The sequence below is a fragment of the Passer domesticus genome, chromosome 2 (assembly GCF_036417665.1).
Source record: "Passer domesticus isolate bPasDom1 chromosome 2, bPasDom1.hap1, whole genome shotgun sequence".
Lineage (NCBI taxonomy): Eukaryota > Metazoa > Chordata > Aves > Passeriformes > Passeridae > Passer > Passer domesticus.
The window spans coordinates 42,424,340-42,446,242 of NC_087475.1; the positions used below are offsets into that span (position 1 = coordinate 42,424,340).

Genomic DNA, 21,903 nt, shown 5'->3' on the forward strand with positions numbered 1-21,903 from the left:
TCAGAAAGCTTTCCTGGGCTGTACTCTGCTTGATGCTGTATGCAAAACCATTTCTGGGAGAATGCTAAAAAGTTCACAGCTGTCTGGGATTTGAATTAGATTTGATGCTTTTACAATGCTGGTGATCGTGGCTCTGTGTCTATTAGGGTTTTTTTGTGGGTTTTTTTCCACTTGGTTTAATACACTGGTTGGTTGTCTGCACACCAGCTGTACGTGGTGTGATGTGTGGTGTTCATTAGGCATCCAGAGCTCTGCTACCTGTGTAACATAATGCTAGGTAACATAGGGTAACAGGAATTAAACATGCCCATTCAAAGGGACATGGAACAGCACACATCTCTGCTGTTACGGTGTCTTATTTTCCAAATTGCAAACTGCCTGTTTGGAATAGTTCCTGTATTGTGCAAACTCCAACCCCACCAAGGCTCCTTCTTGCACTTTAACAATACAAACAGTTGTGTTGCATCTTTATAGTTTAGAATGATAAGCTATGGGAAATCCAACAACCATGTAGCTGATTATTTGGTTAGACAGGGCAAACTGAACGTGTCACATAGCTGATGGCTATGTGGTAAGGAAACTGGAGGAATGGTGAGGAACAGGGGCTGAGATTTTCCAGTGGTGGGATTCTGGAGTTTTTACAATAAATTTTTCTTTTTGCTAAAAGCTTAGTATCTAAGGAGAAAAGAAACTGAAAATTTTTCCATTTATTGAAGCCATTCACTGACAAAGAATACCTTAATGTCATATCTGTCCAGGTCTGGATACTGAATATTTATGGACGCCCCTTCCTCCCAAATAGCCTAACAAACTAAAAAGAAAAAAGAAAATCCCAAACACAAATATGGATGAATGCCTTAAATGGGATCAGTTGATTTTTTTTCCATTTTTAGGCTTCAGCAGATAATATGCATAAGTTTTTCTTCAACTGAGGACAAATTGAATAAGATTAGAACAAAAGAAAGCTCCAGCTTTGCTTTCCACTTTCTGTGCCAAAGGCCATGGTCAATAAACAATTGCAGGTTTGTTGTCAGGATCCTGAACATTTCAGTCAATGTATTGGTTGCAGCAAAAATATCATCTTTGTAAAAAATATGGGGTTATGGCATGAATGTAGTTGGAAGGTAGCAAAGAGTTTTTAGTTCTTGACTTATTTCAGTTTTGAATCCATTGAATGTGTTTTACAATTGATTTGGGTGCCCCTCATATTATTCAATTTATATAAATTCTTAAACTGAAACTCCCGACAGATCCTGACAGCATGCAGTGTGTGTGAAGGGGAATGTGCTAATTTGTTTTTAAGGTGTACGTGTTGAATTAGACCAAGTGATGGATATGCAAGTCCAACCTTGAATATTGGGACTTGTAGCTGTTTACACAACAAAGCAGTGTCTCAGTGAGATAGTGAGATTTAGTTTAGAAGAAAACTATTTTAGAAGACTTGTGAATTAAATGCTATTTTGAGTTCCAAACGATAACATTGTGCTGCTGGGATACAGATCTGGTATAGCATTTAAAAACTCAGTACAGAAGACTATTGTGAAAAACCACTGCAGTCAGTCATGTGGTGGCTAGTACAGATTGTGACAGTGATTAAACAATGACGTAGTTTGAGTTCACTGAGGAATTAAACATAATTATCATTCTTTTTTTCTCCTCCTACTTTCTAAGTTTTACATATGGGCATGTGCTGAACATTACTCTATTTTTTAATTGAAGTTTTTTGAGAAAAAGAAAGAAAATCCTTTTGAATTCCTGTGCAATATATTCAAGCTGGGGACTGATGATTTAACATCTATTCTTTATCTGTAATCAAATTATCAGTTAAGCCGTACAACTGATATGGTGGCTACCCCGTGAAGTAAAAATTGGGCTTTTGAAGTGGTTACAAAATAAATTTAATTTACATGTTGTAGGTTAATGTGTCTGTGGGACAATACTAAATTATAGCCATACCTTCATGACCCTATTAAATCCAGTGTAGGTACAGATCTTCCACATCCTACAGCCTGTGAGTGTGTCCAAATGAAGAGCTAGAAAAGAGAGAAGAGCTATCCATTTGTTCCACATGTTAGCAGTCCTGATCCCAGCCCTGAGAAATTGCAGTATGCAGGTGTTCCAAATCCAATGTAAGTTCTGTTTTAATGCAATAGCTAAAGAAGTCTGGAAAGGAGTCCTTTCTCCCCATCCAATAAATGATGGGCATTAATTTGAACTGGTCTCTATAGAAGGAAGAGGCATGGCAGCTGCCTGGGTGTCATCTTGGTGCACTAAAACAAGGCAGAAGATGATAAATGTTGAGTGGGTTCATTTTTACGGAAGAAAAGACACTAAGTTGATGAAGTTATTAATTTGTGTTATGCTTGGTGACTGAAGGCCAACCACATGTTACAACCATTAAGAGGTAGAAAATCCATGAGCTCAGGCAACGCCCAGACTTGAGAAGCAGCTACAGTGGTGTGTGATGACTGGTGTTAGCATACACCAGTGATGTGTGTGAGCACATACCAAGTGACAGGTCATAAGTGTATTCTTCTCAGTGCCATGCCCATGGATTGACTCACTGGGAGAAGCAGCATGGCCATAGTACCTACAGAAACAGTCAGATTCACCCAACTTGACTGAGAAAAAGCACTTTAAGTGTTGCTGAGATTGAGCACAGAAGAAGGCAGCTCCCCAGACATGTGATCCCATCTCCAGACAAAAGGGTTAATGGAGAATACACAGATGATACTTTGACCAGCGGCAGTACAGTGGACATTCCTGGAAACAGTGGAAGCCAGGAGTGATTTGATCTCCTTCCTGTGTACCAGAATGACCTCCCACACTATATTCTCTGGAAACCACAAGAGATGATAATAATCTCAGTTGTCCCTGGCAGAGCCTCAGGGGGGTTGTGCACTATGTGTTAATCACTGAAGGTGAAATAATGCTAAGGCATGAATCCTTGCATGTTCCTAGAGTTCCTGTGTGCAAAAGAGTCTTGAAAGGGTTTCACTGCCTTACTGAAAATATCTACTGGGCACTATATCCTGCTATCAGGAGATTATTTTTCCTGCTTTCATAAAGCTGTACCATTGAAGTCCACCATCACTAGCATGGCAGACAGGGAAGTTAAGAGACCAGCATTTCACAATGCTGTCATGTGGGAAGTGCACATGGCAGTAAATGAACTTTCTGGAAACAGTAATGCATAATTTCCAGGTCAGTGGCCTGGCAGAATGCTTTAGAAACAAATGCTGAAAAAGTGTTTGGGTGGGTCATAAAAAAAGATGTGTTTGATTACTGCAGTAATTTATCTTTGAGTTATGGGAAATCCCATAGACCTCCATCATTTTCTTGCCATTTCAGCTGCTGCATAGCGGCAGTCCTGTGATGCATAGAGCCTGTTGAAAGAAAATGGCAAAAAGCAAGTTTTGACATAATGAATTTTTGTGGTTTTGTGTGTTTCTGACAATGACACATTGCCAAATAGACCTGAGGATGTGACAAAAATGTTCAACACAATTGGCAGAAATATTGCAATGTGAAATACCACTTTGCCTGGAAATTGTCTCCTGTTTGCAAGTCTCCACTGCAGTCCTCCTCACTTAGTAAAAGCTGATGCCCCATAGAAAAGTGACTGGGGAAATGATGGAAAGAATGGAGCCCTTGGATTCCTTCATAGATAGGGTGGTTAAGGGAGACAATCCTGCAGAGCATCAATTGGATTTATTTAGTACCTGCCTGAGGGAAGCAGGTGACAGGTCACTGGTCCACCTGGCTCCAGATACATACAGTTGGAGGAAAGCTATCTTCCCATGAAGATAACACATAATTTCAGGCCTTTGCAAATTGTCAGAGTCTGAGGAGGTGCATACCCTCATACCCATACATACCATTTGTGTGTACCCAAAATACAGATATTGTCTGATGAAATTATTTCAGGCATCAAGACCTGCAGATTCCCAAGGGCCCTTCCTGAGAGAGGAATAGGCACCATGAGAGTCTCAAGTGACTGAGAGTGTCTTGTTCTGGTACCAACCCAGACAGCACAAACCTGGTCCTGCACTGTCTCTGGTTCTGTTAGTGCTTGTGGGAACTCAGTACATCACTCCAGATGTCCAGAGCTACCGAGACAACCCTTGGGGGGCTCGGAGGCCCTGGAATGTTGCCAAAAGTACCTGGTGGCTTGACTTTGATCCTTTTAAAGAAATGACACCTGAATGTGAGGAAATGAGAGAATTTCAGGTCTGAATGGTGAGGGGATGTTATTCACTTGTTAGAACTTAAGTTAGAATGCATTGTACAGGGGGGTTTTATGTGTTGTACAGGGGGGTCTAGAATTCTGTGCAGGGATCAGGAGTCCCAAGATGGAGGAATTTGGGTGTGCCCTGTCCTTTTTCTTTCTTCTCCTTGGCATCCATGTTCAGGATGATGTTGGCATGTGTGGATTGATTCATAGAGAAAGTACTTGCCAACAAGGGCAGAAAGTATTGGAATTAAAGGTAAATATCTAATACGTAGTTTTTACTATAAAAGAGACAACCGCCTCATGGGCGGGAGAGAGTGCCTTTCGCTGTCTTGTTGATCAGACCTCGGCTGGACAGACAGAAAATCTTTGTAGATAAGAAATAATAAACTCGACTGAAGACCTAAAGCAAGAGTCCAGACTCCTTCTTCGAGAGCGCGGCCTGCCCAGAACCACCTTTTCCCATGTTGGGGCGGAGACAAGTAACAGCCGACCTGGCAAGTGGTTATCCAGCATTGTGAGTAAATGGGTCCTTTAAATGACTGGAGGAATAACTGCCAATCTTAAAAGAGGTTGTTGACAGATCTTTTCATGGTTAATTCCTGCTTTTTCCTCCTTCTCTTAAGGATTGAATTGTACCTGAGTGTGAGGGGTCAATAGGTGCTTTCCAGAAGTTCATGGTCCATGACTGAAACTTGAGCAGTATACATGGCCTAACTAGGCAATGTCATAAGATATTCTTAATATTTGTCATCTGCTCAGTTCAGGCTGGAGTCTGTGATGGGCCCTAATAGCTAGGCTGAGTCATGGAGAATGAACAAGACACAGATAGTGGAGTATACTGAATTGATAACAGTAATTGCAGTAATTGTGCTGTTCTGATGGGACCCTTAGGGTACTGTGATCAAATAAATCTTCCATGTTGCTTACCACCCCCCTGCCCCAGTCCATACAACCCACACAATTTGCTTGGTTTCATAACTACAACCTACTTGCTTTTTCTGGTGTATGTCTTCATCCCTTTTAGCCAGTTCAGACCCCTGGCTTTGGGTGCCTTCCCTCATAGCTGGAATATGGCAGCTGAACCCAGCTGCTTCTACTTGCTTCATGCCAAAATATAAACCATATATTTGGAAATGGCCCTCATGGGATACCACTGGGATGTGCATGATCCGAAACCCCAATGAAGCCTTCATTCTTGTGGTCCCTAAACTGAGCACTGATCCTCAGCTTCATGACAACATGTAAACTTAGAGATCTCAGGGTCTCTGAAGCAACCATAACCAACCTACATTTGGTCCAAACTCTGCAGTAAGAGTCCCCATATATCCTTTGCAGGTCTCACAGGAGTCTGCCACAGATGTTTACATTTCAGCAGCTCTTACCCTAAAAGCTAGACATAAGCTTCATGGACTTGTTGGTAACAGCCCTTGTAACCTTGAATTTGGTAATAAGCCCTGGAGCCTCCAACAGTCTGAAATCTTGGTTTAATGTTAATTGCTGTCCTGGTCATAGGCTCAAGCCTTCAGCCTAGGGACATCTGCCCATCTGGGAAAATTTCATAAGATACTTCCTCATCCCTGTGTTAGTCCAGGACCAATATGTGTGGTGAGCAGTGAGATTCTGTGGCATTTTGGAAAACAGTTGTCATGGTTGTTGTGGAATGCGTGTGTGGGGAGTTGGAGGGGAGGTTGAGAACAGGTTAAGGAGTCAGTGCAGATTTTTGACAGCAGTGTGGAGATCCCAGAGGAACCCTGTTGCCATCTGCTCCCCCCTGCCCCTGGCAAGATTGCCCCATGTCCCACACTGGTGCAGCCTGCCAGCACACAGGCAGGGGGCAGGTGTGTACTGCGGGAATGGCTGGTTGTTCCTTGGCTCCCCCAGAAACGGGGGAGCAAGATCCAGTGGGGACTTTCTGCTGCTGCCAGCTGTCTGCCACAGCATGCAGGAGGCCACACTTAAAGCAAGCTCTGCTTTCCTGGGCTCTTCCATCTCATCAGAGAGTCTGATCTAATATCCTAGAGCAGACCTGATTACTTGCCTTAGGATTGATGCCAGCAGGGAATGACAGTAGTGCAGTGTTTCTCGGGCTGTTATTGCAGCACTATTTAATAATGTTTAAAGTGTGACCAGCAGCAGCCCTGGTGCTTGTCCTGGTTTGTGTTGGGCCCCAGATACACTGTTAAGAGGCACTAGTTTCACATAAGTTTTGTTCTTAAGAGAACTGTTTTGTTTAGGGATTTTTTTCTGAGCTTAAGGATCCATGTGAACTGACCCTGTTTGGGTTTGATCCTGGAAGTACAGGAGTACTTGAGAGCCAGTCGAGCAAAGCACTTCATCACCGGCTTAACCTCAATTGCTCAGCTCTCTGTTCAGTGGGAGTCCTCACGTGCCTGAGGACTTTGCAGAGCTCTGAGCACCTCAGGGCGTCAAGCCCATTACCCAGCACTTCCCCAGCTGGCTGACTGTGATTCTTGGCTCTGTTGTGGCTCTGGGAATCGAGCCAGTCATCCTTCTGGTTAGTCAATTGGCAAAGCTGCAAGTCTGCTCAGCTGCTGTCCTTTCCAGGAACTGGCATCTCTGGGGAAGAAGAGCACTAATTCTTCATTCTTCTACATTGTACTGTTAGTTTTCCCTGATTCATAATATCATGACTGATTGTACCCTCTTGATCCAGGAAACTTTGGTGGGTACAACTGTGGTGAATGCAAGTTTGGCTGGACCGGTCCCGAATGCAACAGGAGGAAGCCAGCAGTTGTCAGGAAGGACATCCACTCCCTGACAGCAGAGGAGCGAGAGCAGTTCTTTGATGCTCTAGACCGTGCCAAGACAACCATTCACCCGGACTATGTCATTGCAACTCAGCATTGGAGAAGTCTGCTTGGTCCAAGTGGACAGGAACCACAGATTGCCAACTGCAGTATCTATAACTACTTTGTTTGGCTTCATTACTACTCAGTCAGAGACACACTCTTGGGTAAGTGCTTTTCTTTTCCAATGGGATCTGCAGGTAAAGAAAAGGATGAAAATACCACTGCTGAACAAGGGTCCCAGTAGTAGGCACAGAGCTGTGGAGTGAAACAGTTGGTGGTGAGAAGCTGGTGGCCATCAGTACTCAAGGGAGATGTCCTTTGGCCTGCTATGGTCTGGTCCCACACCCCATGGCAGCTGGAGCATACCAGTTGCACTCCTGGTGCATCTTCAGTCTGACAGGGAGCAATGCACAGTCTGCATTTGAGTGAACTGAAGTGTGGCCATGCAGCGACTGATTTCAAAAAGACGTTCCCAGTCCATAGTACAAGGTAGATGCAGTGGCAGTGGGAAAGGGGGTCTGCAGTGATGAAGCCACAGGCCATGCAGAGATATTCAGGATCAGAGTGCTACTGCTTTCTGTGGCTTTCAGCAAGTCACCAAGTTCCCAATGATGGGATTTGCCTGACTATCCATGGGGTGGATAGTCAGGCAAATCCCATGGGGTTAGATTAGAGGTTTGGGTATCTAACCCCATGCTTTCTCCCAAATTCAGATTCCTAGGCCTCATTTCTTTTCTAGACAGAAGTACCTATGCCAGCCCCATTTCACAAAGTCTGCTTCTTGTAGGAGGTGCACCAACCAGTGATGGCTTTTCTACCTGGCAGTCCCATGTGCAAGCTGAACAGCCCATGTCTATCTCCTTGCTGGAGGGCGACTGCTGCTCTGCAGTGGGTATCACTCAGTTTGCCCCTCTGACACAGCTCCCTTTTGCAGGGCTGAAGGAATCAGCCTCTGGCATAGTGTGAGCAAAGGTTCTTCACGGGACAGGACATTCCTGTGGAAAGGGAAAGGGGAAACTTCTAGTGCTGCTGCAATGGTAAATAAATGCATATATGGGTTGAAGGTTTCTACAGTGATAAACAAATCTATATGTGGTTTGAAGCCTCTCACCTCTCACCCAGCAAAAACACTGTACAAGAAATAACAAGCACAATTTGAAGAAATTTGGCAAAGGATTCTGGATTACTATTGGCATGGAAAATGCTGAGGTTCTCTTGATAGATATATGGTGTAAGTCTTACATGGTGTAAGTCTTGCAGCTGAGCAAGAGAATGAGGTAATGCACATATTAGCAAGGAGATAGGGTTTTAGAAAGTAAAATGGCTTTTTAAAGTCAAAATCCACCAAAGTGAGAAGAAATCTTCGTAATATCCAGCTTTTTAGGGAATGTGAAGTTTTGATAAGCATTGAAGCAAATATCCACAGAGGAGTTTGTTTCACTTGTCCCAAGTAAGTAATGTAGCTTCTGATGTGTTCACTTTTTTTCAAAGACGCAGAGCTGAAGGTTCTTGTTTAACTCCACTCCAGGCAATAAGAGGAAGTGATGTCTTTCTCTCCAGCCTCGTTTGATGCCTAAATGCTTGTTTTATCATCCCTTTGTAGGTCCTGGCCGCCCCTTCAAAGGTATTGATTTCTCCCACCAAGGACCTGCCTTTGTTACTTGGCATAGGTACCACTTGCTGTGGCTGGAGAGGGAATTGCAGGTTAGTTGAACAGCCTTTCCTTTTCCTTGCACAGCTTCTCTCTTTTTCACTGTCACTTTGTTGAGCCAGCCAAGGATAAGCTACCTCCTAGGATAGTTTCCCATCCAAAATCCCAGGAGTATTTGCTCATTGATAATTTTGTTTTGTTTTGTTTTGTTTTAAGTGAAATTAGTGCTTTCTGAGTGCTGAGGACTGAATGGTTTCTCACCATGAGCAGTGATGTGAAGGTTATCATGGAGATTTTTTTCCTTTCATCTCCACGACAGAGGATAGAAGATGTAAAGTAACAGTATTTATTAATAAAATTGAAGCAACACCTTCATGTAAAACAGATATTGTTGGCTGATGTTGAAGATGCTGTTCCTATGAAACCTCTGCTGTTTCCTATGAAAGCTCTAAATATTACTCCCCTTAAATATGACATATTATACATTTAATACATACATATATTTAGCAATATGCCTTTTAAACTAATATATGTTAACATGCCTGTGAGTCAGTTTCAGAAGCATAGACTCATTTCCATTTGCATGACTTCTATATTGGCAGTGTTGCTGTATTTCAGCCTTACAGATCTCTAATGAAAATGGTTGCTTATCAAAATAGCTGCAGGATCTTGCTTGTGTGAAATTGTATCTGGCAAGCAAGCTCAATCAAATGCACTGTACTCCCCTATTAACACAAGTTCAGATTCCTCCCCAGGGCCAGTTTTCTGGAACGAAAGCCAACCACGCGCACAATTTTACCCATTACCCACTTACATCACTCAAAGCCTGTTACTTGCTTAAGGCTCAATTCATCTCTGCTCCTGCTCTCCTGCCTGGTCTCTGAGTTGGCAGAAAGCCTAACATGGCCAAAAGAAGTGCAGTCTCACAGTAGGGAAACTAGTGACAGTGTCTTTGCTTGGACTGATTTAATGCCACAATCTTTTGGAAGGAGTTGGAGCGGCACTGTGAAATGCAGGTTGTTGAAATGCAGAATGAAAAGCTGAATATTCAGTGAAATATCCAGTCAAAGAGCTTGAAGGAGTCCCTTTCTTTCTCTTCCCTTTGGAGCTGATTCCCAACTAACACATTTCTGTCCCTTGCAGCGCCTGACGGGCAACGAGTCCTTTGCGCTGCCGTACTGGAACTTCGCCACGGGCAGGAACGAGTGTGACATCTGCACGGACCAGCTCTTTGGGGCATCGCGGCCCGACGACCCGGGCCTGATCAACCTGAGCTCCAGGTTCTCCCGGTGGCAAGTGGTTTGTAACAGGTAGGGGAGTACCCAGGGCAAGCTCACATATGGACAAAACCTTGCTGTCATTCAGCATCGACAGCATGGGCTGCTCTCTCAGTTTGAGTGAGTGGCAGGAAAAGAGCCAAAATGTCTTCTTTAAAGCTGAAGATTGCCATCAGTTTATGGGTAGATGGTTCTGTGTATACCTTCTCATATTCTGGAAGTGTATTTTTTAAAGATGATTCTTCCAGGAATCATCTTTAAAAAAAACAGGATTTTAGTTGATTTAGAGAATTTATGGCTGCCAAAACTCTGAAGAGTTTCCCAACTGGCAAGTATCTTTCTAAAAAAGAAATGCCTGTGTGTTGGTTCTATATTACATACACCCAACTGATCTCAGCAGCAGAAAAATAAAATTGTTTTGGCATGTAGGAAGCTAGAGATAGGCTGGAAAGTCTGCTACCTTGTTTTGGATGAGACTTTAACCCTGATATATTTAATGCAGTTTGGGGATTGACTTTCAAATATCTGAGATTTCACATGAAAAACAGCACAGAGCCAGCCAGGAGCTTGCTGCCAGCTCCCTGTGGGAATGTGCTGACTTGTGTGAGAGCAGGGCTTTGACAGAGGATTCAGATGTGGGATCAGGGTGCTGAGACATAAAATGCTGTTGGTTACAATACCCATACATCATTCTTTTCTCAGCTCAGGGGCAGTGTGCAGTTCGTCAGACACAGGTACCAAAAGCTCAGGGTTTTTCAAAATAGTCTTTTTTTCTGGATAACTAAAAAGACATTTGAAATTCCAGCTTTAGGCACCAGCTGGCTTTAAGTCTTGCCCCTATTCTTTCCTCAAAGATACATAGGGCTTTGGATTTTTTCTTGAAAAATGAAGTGACCTAACTTTTGTTTCACCAAGGTTAAACTGAGAAGAGCTTTTGTCTACTTCAAAAGTTTCTGAAAATGCTGTTTCATTTCACACTGAATAGAGCAGATTTTTTTGTTTCACCACTGTTACAGTGTTTTTCTTCCCTCTTTCTCTCCCTGGTATAAAAGATTTGCTCCCCATTAGTTACTGGGTAACCCCTGCAACAGCGGGTTGTTCTTGAAGGCCCTGAAAAAAGAGGATGCAATGCATTGCTCTTGCTTTTCTTCTAAAGTGGATGAGAGATGGCAAGTGAAAACCTATTTTCTGTAATTTCTTTTGTTTTCTCAGCTCATTTTCTCCTTTTTTTTTGTTAAGAGTTTAAAAAATAGTCTGTAATCAGGACTGAAAGGATGTCAATTCAAAATTGAAAATTATGTTTTACTTTTCCTGACAAAAAATTCTTCCAAAGCCCTTGGGAGGGGAGAAGGCATAATGGGAGTTGTGCTTGCTTTTTTGAAAGCATTCTCTCTCTGTGGATGATGAACCTGGTAACTTTTGGTCTAAATGACTCTTGGTCCACGGAGGATGCAGAGCCACAGAAAACCATGTCATGGTGACTGTCCTGCAATAAATTCACCTGCCAGGCTGTGGGAGGTGAACTGATCTGCCCCAGGAGGTGTCCATCCCAAACCTCTGCTCTCTCACACGTATAGCCAAGGCCTCTTTGTACTGCATGGAGAAAAGCCAACAAACAAGTGCTCACCTTCTTCTGACTTGTGCTTCTTCCTGTTCCACGCTCAGTTTGGATGACTACAACCGCCTGGTCACGCTGTGCAATGGCACTGATGAGGGGCCGCTGCGGCGGAGGCCGCCCCGCGGCTCCAGCGAGCAGCTACCCACTGTGGAAGATGTCAGGAGGTGCCTTTCCCTGCAGGAGTTCGACAGACCCCCCTTTTTCCGCAATTCCAGTTTCAGTTTCAGGTTTGTCCTTCAGCTCCTCTAGAGCTGGCTGGGTCACTGTTTTTTTTTATGAGCACATTTGTCAGCAAAATGTGGTTACTTGATGGTGCTTTTACCCGTCCGCAGGAATGCGCTGGAGGGTTTTGATAAACCAGATGGAGCCCTTGACTCGCCCATGCTGAGCCTTCATAATCTGGTTCACTCTTTCCTGAATGGGACCAGTGCTCTCCCTCACGCAGCTGCCAATGATCCCATCTTTGTGGTATGTCACTTACCCCCAGCGTGATTGACAAAGGCACCTTTATCACAAGGGATTTGAAGAACAAGTAAAGTGAATTCCCTAAGAAATAGTTATTTAAATAGAAAAGGAGGAATCCTTTATCTTTTATTAACACTGCCACACCTGCATAAAAGCTGAATAAAAAGAAAAAATCTCAGGGTAATTTGTAAAATATAAAATAAGATTCTAGGGAGAAGAGCTGCTATTCCAAGTCATGCTGCCTTGAATAATTTAATTAGGTGGTATCTAAATCTAATGGCTTATGTCGCACAACAACAAAAACTTATTTTACAGCAATAAGGTAAGGTGAAAGTGGAGATAGTTATTTTAAAGCAATAGGTTGAGTGGTTTTTTCTTTGTTTTAAAATTTACAGGCTAAAAGGAAGTCAGGGTGTCTTGGGAAATAGAAAGAAAATTATTTCAGTGGTGCATTGAAATAGTGCAGTACTGCCATGAGCAGCACAAACACCATTGTGCAAAAGCCAGTAGTTAACTCTGCTTATACATTTTTCTCCTCTAGTAAATTCATGCAAATTTATTCTCCTCTTTGTTAGATTAAACCACAGTGTTTACATTACATATATTAATTCTTTATATATTATATCTATATATTATGTAGAAATATTTTATTCTTACCTTTAAATTTTCCACCTTTTATTTTGGAGAAATTAGTCCAAATACTTTTGCAGTGGTTCTTCAGATTGTTTCTTTAATAGTTCTTTAATTCCTGCATTATTTTCTTTTTTACACAGTGAAATTAATTTCACTATGCTGTAATTTTATTATTTTAAATATTATTTTTATTTTATTTTTATTATTTAAAATATTATTTTCTATAGATTATTTTCCAAGGTTTTTCCAGGGTTGTAATTAAAAAAACATGAATACATCAGAAATTAGTTTCAGACATTTGTAATAGTTGTCTAAAACAACTTTCCTGCTTTAGTTAATTTTAGATCCATAAACTCACCTGATCAAAGCCATGAGCACCTGCACCTGTGGAGCTGGTGGCGCATGCTCTAAAATGAGCATGATGGAGTAAAATTTCCTGCAACTTTCCATACTTGTTCAGAGACGAGAAAGGTTAAAATAATTTTGAAAGGCACATTCACCTGAATGAGTGGAGTGGCTCCTCACCTGTGAAGAAGACTGACTTGTCCATTTGATGTCAGCTGGTGTTAAACTGTCTGGAGAAAGATCTTATTGTGAACAAGCAGCAACAAGGGTGTATAAAGCAAAAGTTCCCACGCAGAAGATCGGTTTAGTCTTCTCATGAGCTTTCCTGATTTCCTATTCTGTAAATCCCATCTAAATTAAATTAGCCTCTTCTCTCTCTTTCAAAAGCTCCAGCCACCTCTCTTGTTTTCCCATGTTTTAAAGGTGGTTGATTGAAAGAGCTTAATAAATGCACATGTCCATGCCTGGATTTACAGGTTCTTCACTCCTTTACTGATGCCATCTTTGATGAGTGGATGAAGCGTTTCAAGCCCCCTGACAAGGCTTGGCCCGAGCAGCTGGCTCCCATCGGGCACAACCGGCTGTATAACATGGTCCCCTTTTTCCCCCCTGTGACCAACGACCAGCTCTTCCAAACTGCTGAGCAGCTCGGCTACACCTACGCCATCGACCTGCCAGGTATGTCCCAGCATGCTGTTCCTGAGCAGGTGATGAGACAGCTCACATTTTCCATGGCACAGGCAAATATAAAATAAGGAACCTTTCACAAAATGCACAGGTCTATTCACTGGCTCACTGCCCAACATTAATATTTGGATACCTGGAGAGATGTACCTGGGTGTTTTTTGTTGTAAACCCCCAATTTTAAAGATTTTCCATGTCCATAGCTGGGATCTTCCTTAGTGTTTGTCTATTCATTTGAAATTACCCTTGACACAAATCAGACAAAGACAAAATAGCAAGAGAGCAAAGTATTTATGCAGAAAATCCAAGTTTTGCAACAAGATATTAAAATATTTGTTAAAAGCAGAAGAGTAAGATCTGCATGAAAACCATGCTTCAGTTGCTTTTCCAAAGATTAAATCTGAGTAATTTCTTTCTCCATTTCAGTATTACTCTGAGAAGCATAAGGTGCTTATCTAACCTGTGTGGGCAGGAATTTCTTCTAAATGCTTACCATACATCTCTGTTTTTAATCTGTGGAGACTATTTAAAGGTCTATAGACTGCAAAAGATTGAAACTCTTGCCCTCAGGCTGCATTCATGCAGGGGGGCCCTGATTTGTGGAGGCATACTAGCTGTTTCTGCAGTGCTTTTCTCAAGGACATCTCCAGAATTTTCCCTGAAAATTTAAACTTCCCCTCTTATGGAATTTAAGTTTTCCTCCCTTTGGTATTACTGTCCCCCACTCCTGCTTTGCAAATGTGGATGCCCCTTTGGCATGAGGCATCCAGAGAGAAACATGGGTAGCTTGTGACTCTGTGGCCTCTGACTCACACTTAAATAAATTTTTAGCTCTTTGTGAAGGAGTGTATCTATCCCTGTCTGCATAGCCTATGTTCAGACAATACAGCTTTTACATTCAAACCCTTCTCTTTCAGCTAAAATAATAATTTGTTAATTGTACTTCAGGTAGTCACATTGGAAATAAACATATATTAATACATTGCTGGTTCTTATTTGAAAGGTGATAAAGCAGTAAACAATCCATTTTGGGACTTCACTAATTTTTCAAATGATTGCACTTGACCTTTTTGAAGACTGCTGATTGGGGCACAAGACTTTTAGTTGCTTTTGTAGTCAGTGTGACATCTCCCTTAGCCAACTGTCTCCTCTAACACATATATCTAAATAACTTTTAAATATGTGCAGTCCTCTTGAGAGGTTTTATTTTTTTTTGGTGATTGTTTCATCAAATATTATTATTGCCATCTCAGTATATGTAACATTCTTCAGAAAAGGAGGGCAGGCAATTTTTACTTCTGAAAGCATAAATGAAAACACAAACATTTAGTCAAGTGGAGCAGTGTTATTATAGGAATGAGCAATGTTATCTTTGAAGATAATGGTTCTTCAGAAGTGGTTCAAAATCAGCAGATGCGATCTGGAGCTGGTCAGCAGAAGCACACTAAGTAGTGTTTTCAGTTAAAAGTTTGACAGTAGGCTGCTTTGTGGTCTTTAAAATTTGAGGGTTTTCTCTTGACCAAAATAGCTTGGAAGCAGCTGACTCGAAATGTCACTATAGAAAGAATTTCTTAGATCATGCATAATTTTGGCCAAATTAGATGAAAGAATGGTCTTTTTGTCTTGTCAGTGTTAATCTTTTCCATTCCGAACACTTAAATTTGTACGAATTGTTGAAGTTTAAATTCAACTGTAGACTTCTCTGGCAGGAAACATCTCCATCTCTGGTATATGTCTCAGTTATGTGGTGAGTTATGAATTTTGCCTGTGGCCCGTAGGTCACTAAGCTGCACAAGTAATTATAATTATCAGCATGAAGGAATTGTTAGGTCTTCTGTGTGATTTGCAAAATTGAATTTTAGGTGGTCCTCACTTCAGTTGTTTCATATTTCCAGATTCCCTTGACGAAACCCAAGCATGGGCTATCATGGTTGGATCCACAATTGGAGGAGCACTTGTAGCTCTGGCTGTGCTTGTTCTGCTGCTTGTACTTTTCCAGCACCGAAGGCACAGAAGAGGTTTTGAACCCCTGATGAATGTGAGCTTCAGCCCCAAGAAGTACATGGGAGAGGCCTAGTGCCTTCACTTTCTTTGCTTGCTCTTGTAGGAAGTGACCTTGATTGCCTTACTGGTATCTTAGCTGAGACTTTATCACAAACTCCTTTGACAGCTGACTAAATTGTTCTCATTCAGGTTTTTCCCCGTTATCTTGTGAATTGTAATGTGTGAAGTCTCTGGGTATGTATAAGAAAGGCCCAAGTCAGGCTAGATTTTTCTCATGACTAAATGTTATCTGGAGTGTGTGACACTTGTAAATCATCCTCTATAGATTTAGATCAAGACAGCTGAGAATCCAAATAGGAGAAAACCAGCTTGAATAACCAAGATAATTTTTCACCTCAATGTGTTCTTGATTTCATTTAGTAGCTGAGATGTGCTGAAAGTTATTAATTGTACATGTATAGTTGAATAATAGATTATTTTACAGTTATCAATAAATATTCTGAATAACATAGTCTTGTTTTAAGGTTCATAATGTTTCATGCAGTTTGACAAAATATTATTTGACAAAATAATACCCTGGTTACAGTTTATTTAGAAACATGATCAATTTTGTATGTTATTTCCAATAAAGTTGATGACAGCAATAGGTAAAGTCCAAAACTCCAGCTCCTAACATTTAAGACCAGGAGTTCCCTGACACCTGGATATACACTTGTGTTTTACCTCTGTGTTAGGGACCTTGGACAGAAGTTGAAAGTGGGACTTAATTTTTTGTCTCTGATGCACTGTTCTATGAATCTAGACATAAAATTCCAAATTTCCAAAGTCTAGGATACAGGACTCAAGGTAACAAGATTAAGATAGCTTGAATTACTCAGATGTGCAGATGGGAAATCAGGTTTGGATGTGGCAGTTGCTAGACCCTATCCTGAACATTCCATTATACATTTCCTATATATTTCTTTATTTAGACAGAGATTTGAAGCCCATTTGTGTGGTTCTCCAGTGTTATCTTGGAACAGGTCTTTTTACATAGCAAATGACATCTTGAACAGATCCTGTCAGCTTTGGTGCTTGATATATTACATTAATGGAGTATTCAGACTTTGTGTATTGTGGAGTCTTATAAAACCTTTGCTTTTTTAGCCTTGAATAAAAAAAATCAGTTAGTAACATTTTCTGGCATTTCTTTTAGGCTTGCTAAATGCCACCTGTGTGGACTAGAAAGAAGATGGTTTTCACTTATACTTAGGTTTGAATACGTGTAACTCACAAAGCTTACCTCTAAAATACAGACTTTTTGGGTCAAACAAAGTTGCTCACCACACATTCAGATAGCCTTTGCTCCATCAGGAGGACAGCATCTGCTGCCATTTCTGCTGTTTTATGGTGCCTTTGGAGGATCCCAGTGCACTTGTTCCTGGATTATATCCAAGATGTCAAAGGCTGAAGCACTTTTTGTACAGCAGCTTCATGGGTTTCTGAGGTTGAGATTACTCTGAGGTGTTAGAAAGTCTCTTTTTTTCCCAGCTTTGTGACTGAAGAAGTCGAGATTTGTTGGTTCTGCTTTTTAAGGTTGTTTATTTTTTCTTACTTATTGCATTCTTTCTTTGACTTGCTGAGATCTATTTTGCAGGTCTGATTGTGGCACACTGCTTGCTTTTGGGGTTGTGGTAGCTTTTTATACTAAGAACTATGTGTACTTTATAATAATTTTGTAATACTTATCACTTATGTTAGAAGTTTGTTTCTACTCTAAACTAATCAAGAAGTGTCACCATCACAGCAGAATATGGAGGGTAAGAAGATGGAAATGAAGGGCAGGATAGGCTTAGATTCTTCCATCTTGCCTCTTGAACCTCCATTCTAAAACCTCAAAATTCTACTTTTTCACCCTGTGACAAATTAACTATCATTCTGCTCGAACTTTGGTGGCTTGTAAATCTTCACACAAAGTTGGTAGTTTTTTCTATGGACTAAAATTGAAGGCACAGGTGTTTTTGACTCTGTGCCAAGGTCTCTGAGCCCCTTGCCAGGGTCTCGAGTCATCCAGGGCAGCCAGAGGAATGTCCTGGGTCCCAACAGCAGCTCAGCTCAGTACCTTAGTTCCCAAATCAGGCTGCCTCTGGGGGGTTTTGTTATTTAGGGACTGGTGTTGTCTGATGTTGAAGATAACAGATGAGGTCTCCAGAGATCGAGCTAACACGTGTCGCATTAGTTGACCCTGATGTGTGTCAGAAGGTGGCTAGGTCTGAGATCTCCATGTGCCTTTCTCAAGGAGCTGTCAGCTGTTTTCCAGCACTGCAAGGGTGTTCATATAGAATCACAGAACCCTTTGGGTCCAGCTCCTCTGCAGTGAGCGTGAACATCTTTAGATTAGGATGCTTAGAGTCCTATTCAACCTGACCTTTAATGTTCACAGGAACATCAATGAGACTTCCACCGGCTCTCTGGGCAACCTATGACAGTTTTTTACTATCCTCATTGTAATAAATTTATTCCTTATGTCCAGTCTAAATCTACACTCTTTTAGTTTGAAGCCATTACCCCTTGTCCTAATGCAACAGGCCCCATTAAAAATTTTGTCCCCATCTTACTTATAAGCCCTGTTTGAGCATTGAAAGACTGCAGCAAGGTCTCCCTGGAGCGTTCTCTCCTCCAAGCTGGACAACTAGAACATGCACCACTTCGTGCTAAACACTGATTTAGAGAGCTGCTGTTGGATGGAGATGGACACATTTTTGTCCTTTGTGGGATTTGGGTGCCAAAATTTAGGAGGCACTCTAGACTGCTGTTTCCAAGGGTGGATGAGAATTTTCCTTGGGCTCACAGGGTGCCCAGCTAGCTTCATCAGCTTCATCAGGAGGTCTGGATGCTGCTGTCCCAAGGGTATGCCCTGGTTAGGGGCTTGTGATAGCGGAAGTGGGGTAGAGGATGGAAAGAAAGAGGGAGAAATGTAAAAAATGTAGCACAGCAGCTAACTTGTTAGAACAGATTTTGCCTAAGAGCCTGTGGGTAAAGCAAAGGATAGTTGTTGTCTGAGTGGAAAGGTATTTCCCTTTCCAGAAGAGCAATGAGGGCATTAGATTGAGGCTATGCTCGTAACAAGTTCCAGGGTCAAAGACCCATGAATTCCTCTTTTCACTGGCTGGAGCTTGGTTTGGTAATTAGGGCTTTGAAAATGTGAGGGGACTTAAGAGCTGCTTATAAAAATCTGCAGCTGTATCGAGAGCACAACCTGCCCTCTCGTGGCTTACTGGAATATTACTGGTGACACCAGAAAACTCCTTTTGTCCCTCTTAAAAAAGTACAGTATTGTTCTAGCAACCAAGAAAAGTTGTGTCTTTGGTGAAGGAAAGAAGCACAGGTCATCTTTGCATGAAATGCTTAAAAAGAAAGGAAGCTGAGCACGGGCACTTTAAAGAATGGATGGAGGAAATCCTCCAACAAGTCTGAATCTAAAGGTTGGTTTTACATGCTTTGATATTCTATTCATCCCAAACAACACAAGATTCATTTTTTGTTGCTATTTTATGCAGATGTTATGAAATATCTACCATCTCTTGTTTCATAGGTTGTCCTGAAGCTGCTGGGGTGGGATGAAGAGGGATGCTCAAAAACTCCCACAGATGCCTAAACTGCTGGAAAGAATGCTGAAAACTTAGTATCCCAAATCTCCACATAGCCCAGTACATCCTGGGATTTTCATCCTACAAATCAGTGCAAAGCATAACCTCAGCTGGTGCCCATGGACCTCCTCTGCCCTTTACTTTTCCCCTTCACATTCATAATTACACAGCCAGTCCAGCCCAGGGAGGAAAGATGAAGGATCAGCACATCTGTCTTTTTGTGCTTTTTACTCAAGGCTATAAGCTAACAGATGGGAGGTGCACTGCTGAATGGCTTCAAGCTGAGATGGGTGTAATCATCACCACCCCTGCCCCCTCTAAAATAATTCTTACTGAATTGCTGCTTTCTTCTGAGAAACTGCACACAGGAGCTACAAATGAGATGTTTGAGCCCTGGAGAAGTACTCAAAAACATCCCTTCCTCAGCCTTTTTTGTTAGCTAGACCCGTGCTGCTTTCAGCTTTTTATGTAGGGTTTTGAGTGGATCATCTTTCTGAGGAGTTTAATGCTCTCTGGTCACTAGTTAATTGCTTTCTCACCTGGCTGTACCGGATCTGTGGGCAGCTCATGCCTCTTTCTGAGTCGCTCAGTAGATTAGGTGCCTAAATTTTGACACTGCAGTGAGCTGATGAAAGCCACATCATCTCTGTCAGTCATGGCCTGTGCTTTTGTAAAAATTATTATCATGAAAATATTCTTAAGAATTAGTGAGACCCTGTTTTCTGAATAAAATTAAATCTCATTCCTGTCTGTTTAGCTAAATGCTTGAAATGGAATTTGCTCCAATTTTGTCCTGATTTAGGAAAGAAGTGACGTAAAGCTCCCATGTCTCATGGCTATTACTGTAAAATTTTAAGTGGCAATATCATTACTGACTTTCTTTTGGGGCATACACATGTCTATGCTTGTGATGGCAGAAAAGAGAACGAAAAGAAGCAAATTGAAAGACTATCAGCTAAATTTAGTAGGGAAGGTATACACTTACAGAACTAGGCATGTAGGCTGATAGCTGCCAGGAAGGAAATTTTTTTCCTGAAATACTGGCTGTGCCCTGTTCTGCACTGCATGAAGCCAGTGATGTGCCCCGTACACAGGCGCCTGGACTGAGTCAGGTTATGAACAAAGCTGTGTCTGTGATCCTGCTCTGCTCCAGTGCTCCTGCAGCTGAGAGACAGCAGATATTCATTATCCAGGGCTTTTTACTGAAACTAGGCTTTCCAAGACCTGGGTGGCCAGACAAAGTGGTAACAATGCTGCACATCTTTTTTACACACCAGCTTCTTCTCATGAAGGGGCATTCACCTTCTCTTCCATGGACAGCAAAAGTACCTCTACACAAATTAAGACAACATATAAACCATTGCACTGTATAGATCCAAAACCATGCTCCATGACCAGCAGGGTGTGGATGAAACATGAAAAGAAAGCTCCAGGTATTCACCTAACTGCAGAATCTGCAGGTTATTTTGCCTGTCCTGATCTTCTTCATCATGAATCCTGTCTGCACTTATGATGTTGCCATTGCCATGTGTTCCCACTTTACAGGTCTCATTTGTCCTTGGGCCAGGATAGATGGGTTTTGCAGGATAGTGACAAAGCTAGTTAAATCTGACTGTGAGAGTGAGAAACCTCAACACACCAAGCTTTTCAATAGAGACCAAATAAACCATCAGGTCTCTTCCACATCACATAATCCATCCCTGTTTGTCTCTCCTCCCTTCACTGCCTTGCTCTCTCTGGCCTCATGACAAGCTGATGAACCCTGGAGCAACTTCAACAGGCGGGAGGGAAAGAAAGTATGGGTGTGCTGCAGCCACTGCCCTTGGCAGCATTCCCAAGTGCCTGAATAAAGGAGGCAGTCATGGAGTCTCCAGCCCTTATCTCTGTCCTCAGGCTTTCTCACAGATTAAATTAAAAAGATCCTTTCCAGTACCATCATTTTGCCTGTCATGGATCTCCTTCTGTGGCTCCTGATTTTCTGTGACTCTGTAGCAGAGAGCTCAGTTGTCTGTTCTGGAAATGATGAGTTGTGTTATGTGTATTTATGACTGGGAGACAAATGCTTAAATGTTTAGTGGTAAAGCCACAAAATCTCCCTTGCAGCTTCCTTCATTGGGTGATTTCATTGCTACATCCAGGCTACTTCCAGGCCCATTTCCCTGCCATCCATCTCTGTTTGGTCTATTCTGTCTCTTACCAGATTTTCTTTTATTTCTGACTTAGAAGAAAGTCTCCTAAGATTTCTTTCATTTTTTCCCCTGCTGCATGCCTTCTACTTGAAAACATCTTTCAGTGGCTTCATATTTATGTGGAAACATTATTGTTCAAGTATCTGTAAGAGTTTCACAGTTGCCTCTTCTGCTTGAGTTAAATGGGAAGCTGCTAAACATGTGAAATGATCAGAAGCTGTTCTTGTCAGCAATAAGGCTGGTGTTGGGTCAAGGTGCCACCAGTTCCAGATAGAGCCTGAAGTGCTTATTAAGCCTTCTTCACTGGGATTCTTTTTCATTTTTACCAGAGACTTCCAAACTCCAGCCCAGTTTGTATGAGTAA

The 21,903-nt window shown here is 41.9% G+C and overlaps 1 protein-coding gene across 1 annotated transcript in view; it reads left to right on the forward strand.

The window, feature by feature from the left end:
- The window catches only part of DCT (dopachrome tautomerase), a 28,986-nt gene extending 12,001 nt beyond the window's left edge, over nt 1-16,985 (forward strand). Inside the window, exons 3-9 of the mRNA XM_064408447.1 lie at nt 6,909-7,208; nt 8,648-8,748; nt 9,839-10,005; nt 11,638-11,817; nt 11,923-12,058; nt 13,510-13,711; nt 15,613-16,985. Coding sequence (XP_064264517.1) covers nt 6,909-7,208; nt 8,648-8,748; nt 9,839-10,005; nt 11,638-11,817; nt 11,923-12,058; nt 13,510-13,711; nt 15,613-15,794 — 1,268 coding nt within the window. The 3' untranslated portion in view covers nt 15,795-16,985. The remainder of the gene's footprint in view (nt 1-6,908; nt 7,209-8,647; nt 8,749-9,838; nt 10,006-11,637; nt 11,818-11,922; nt 12,059-13,509; nt 13,712-15,612) is intronic.
- Nucleotides 16,986-21,903: the final 4,918 nt, after the last annotated feature.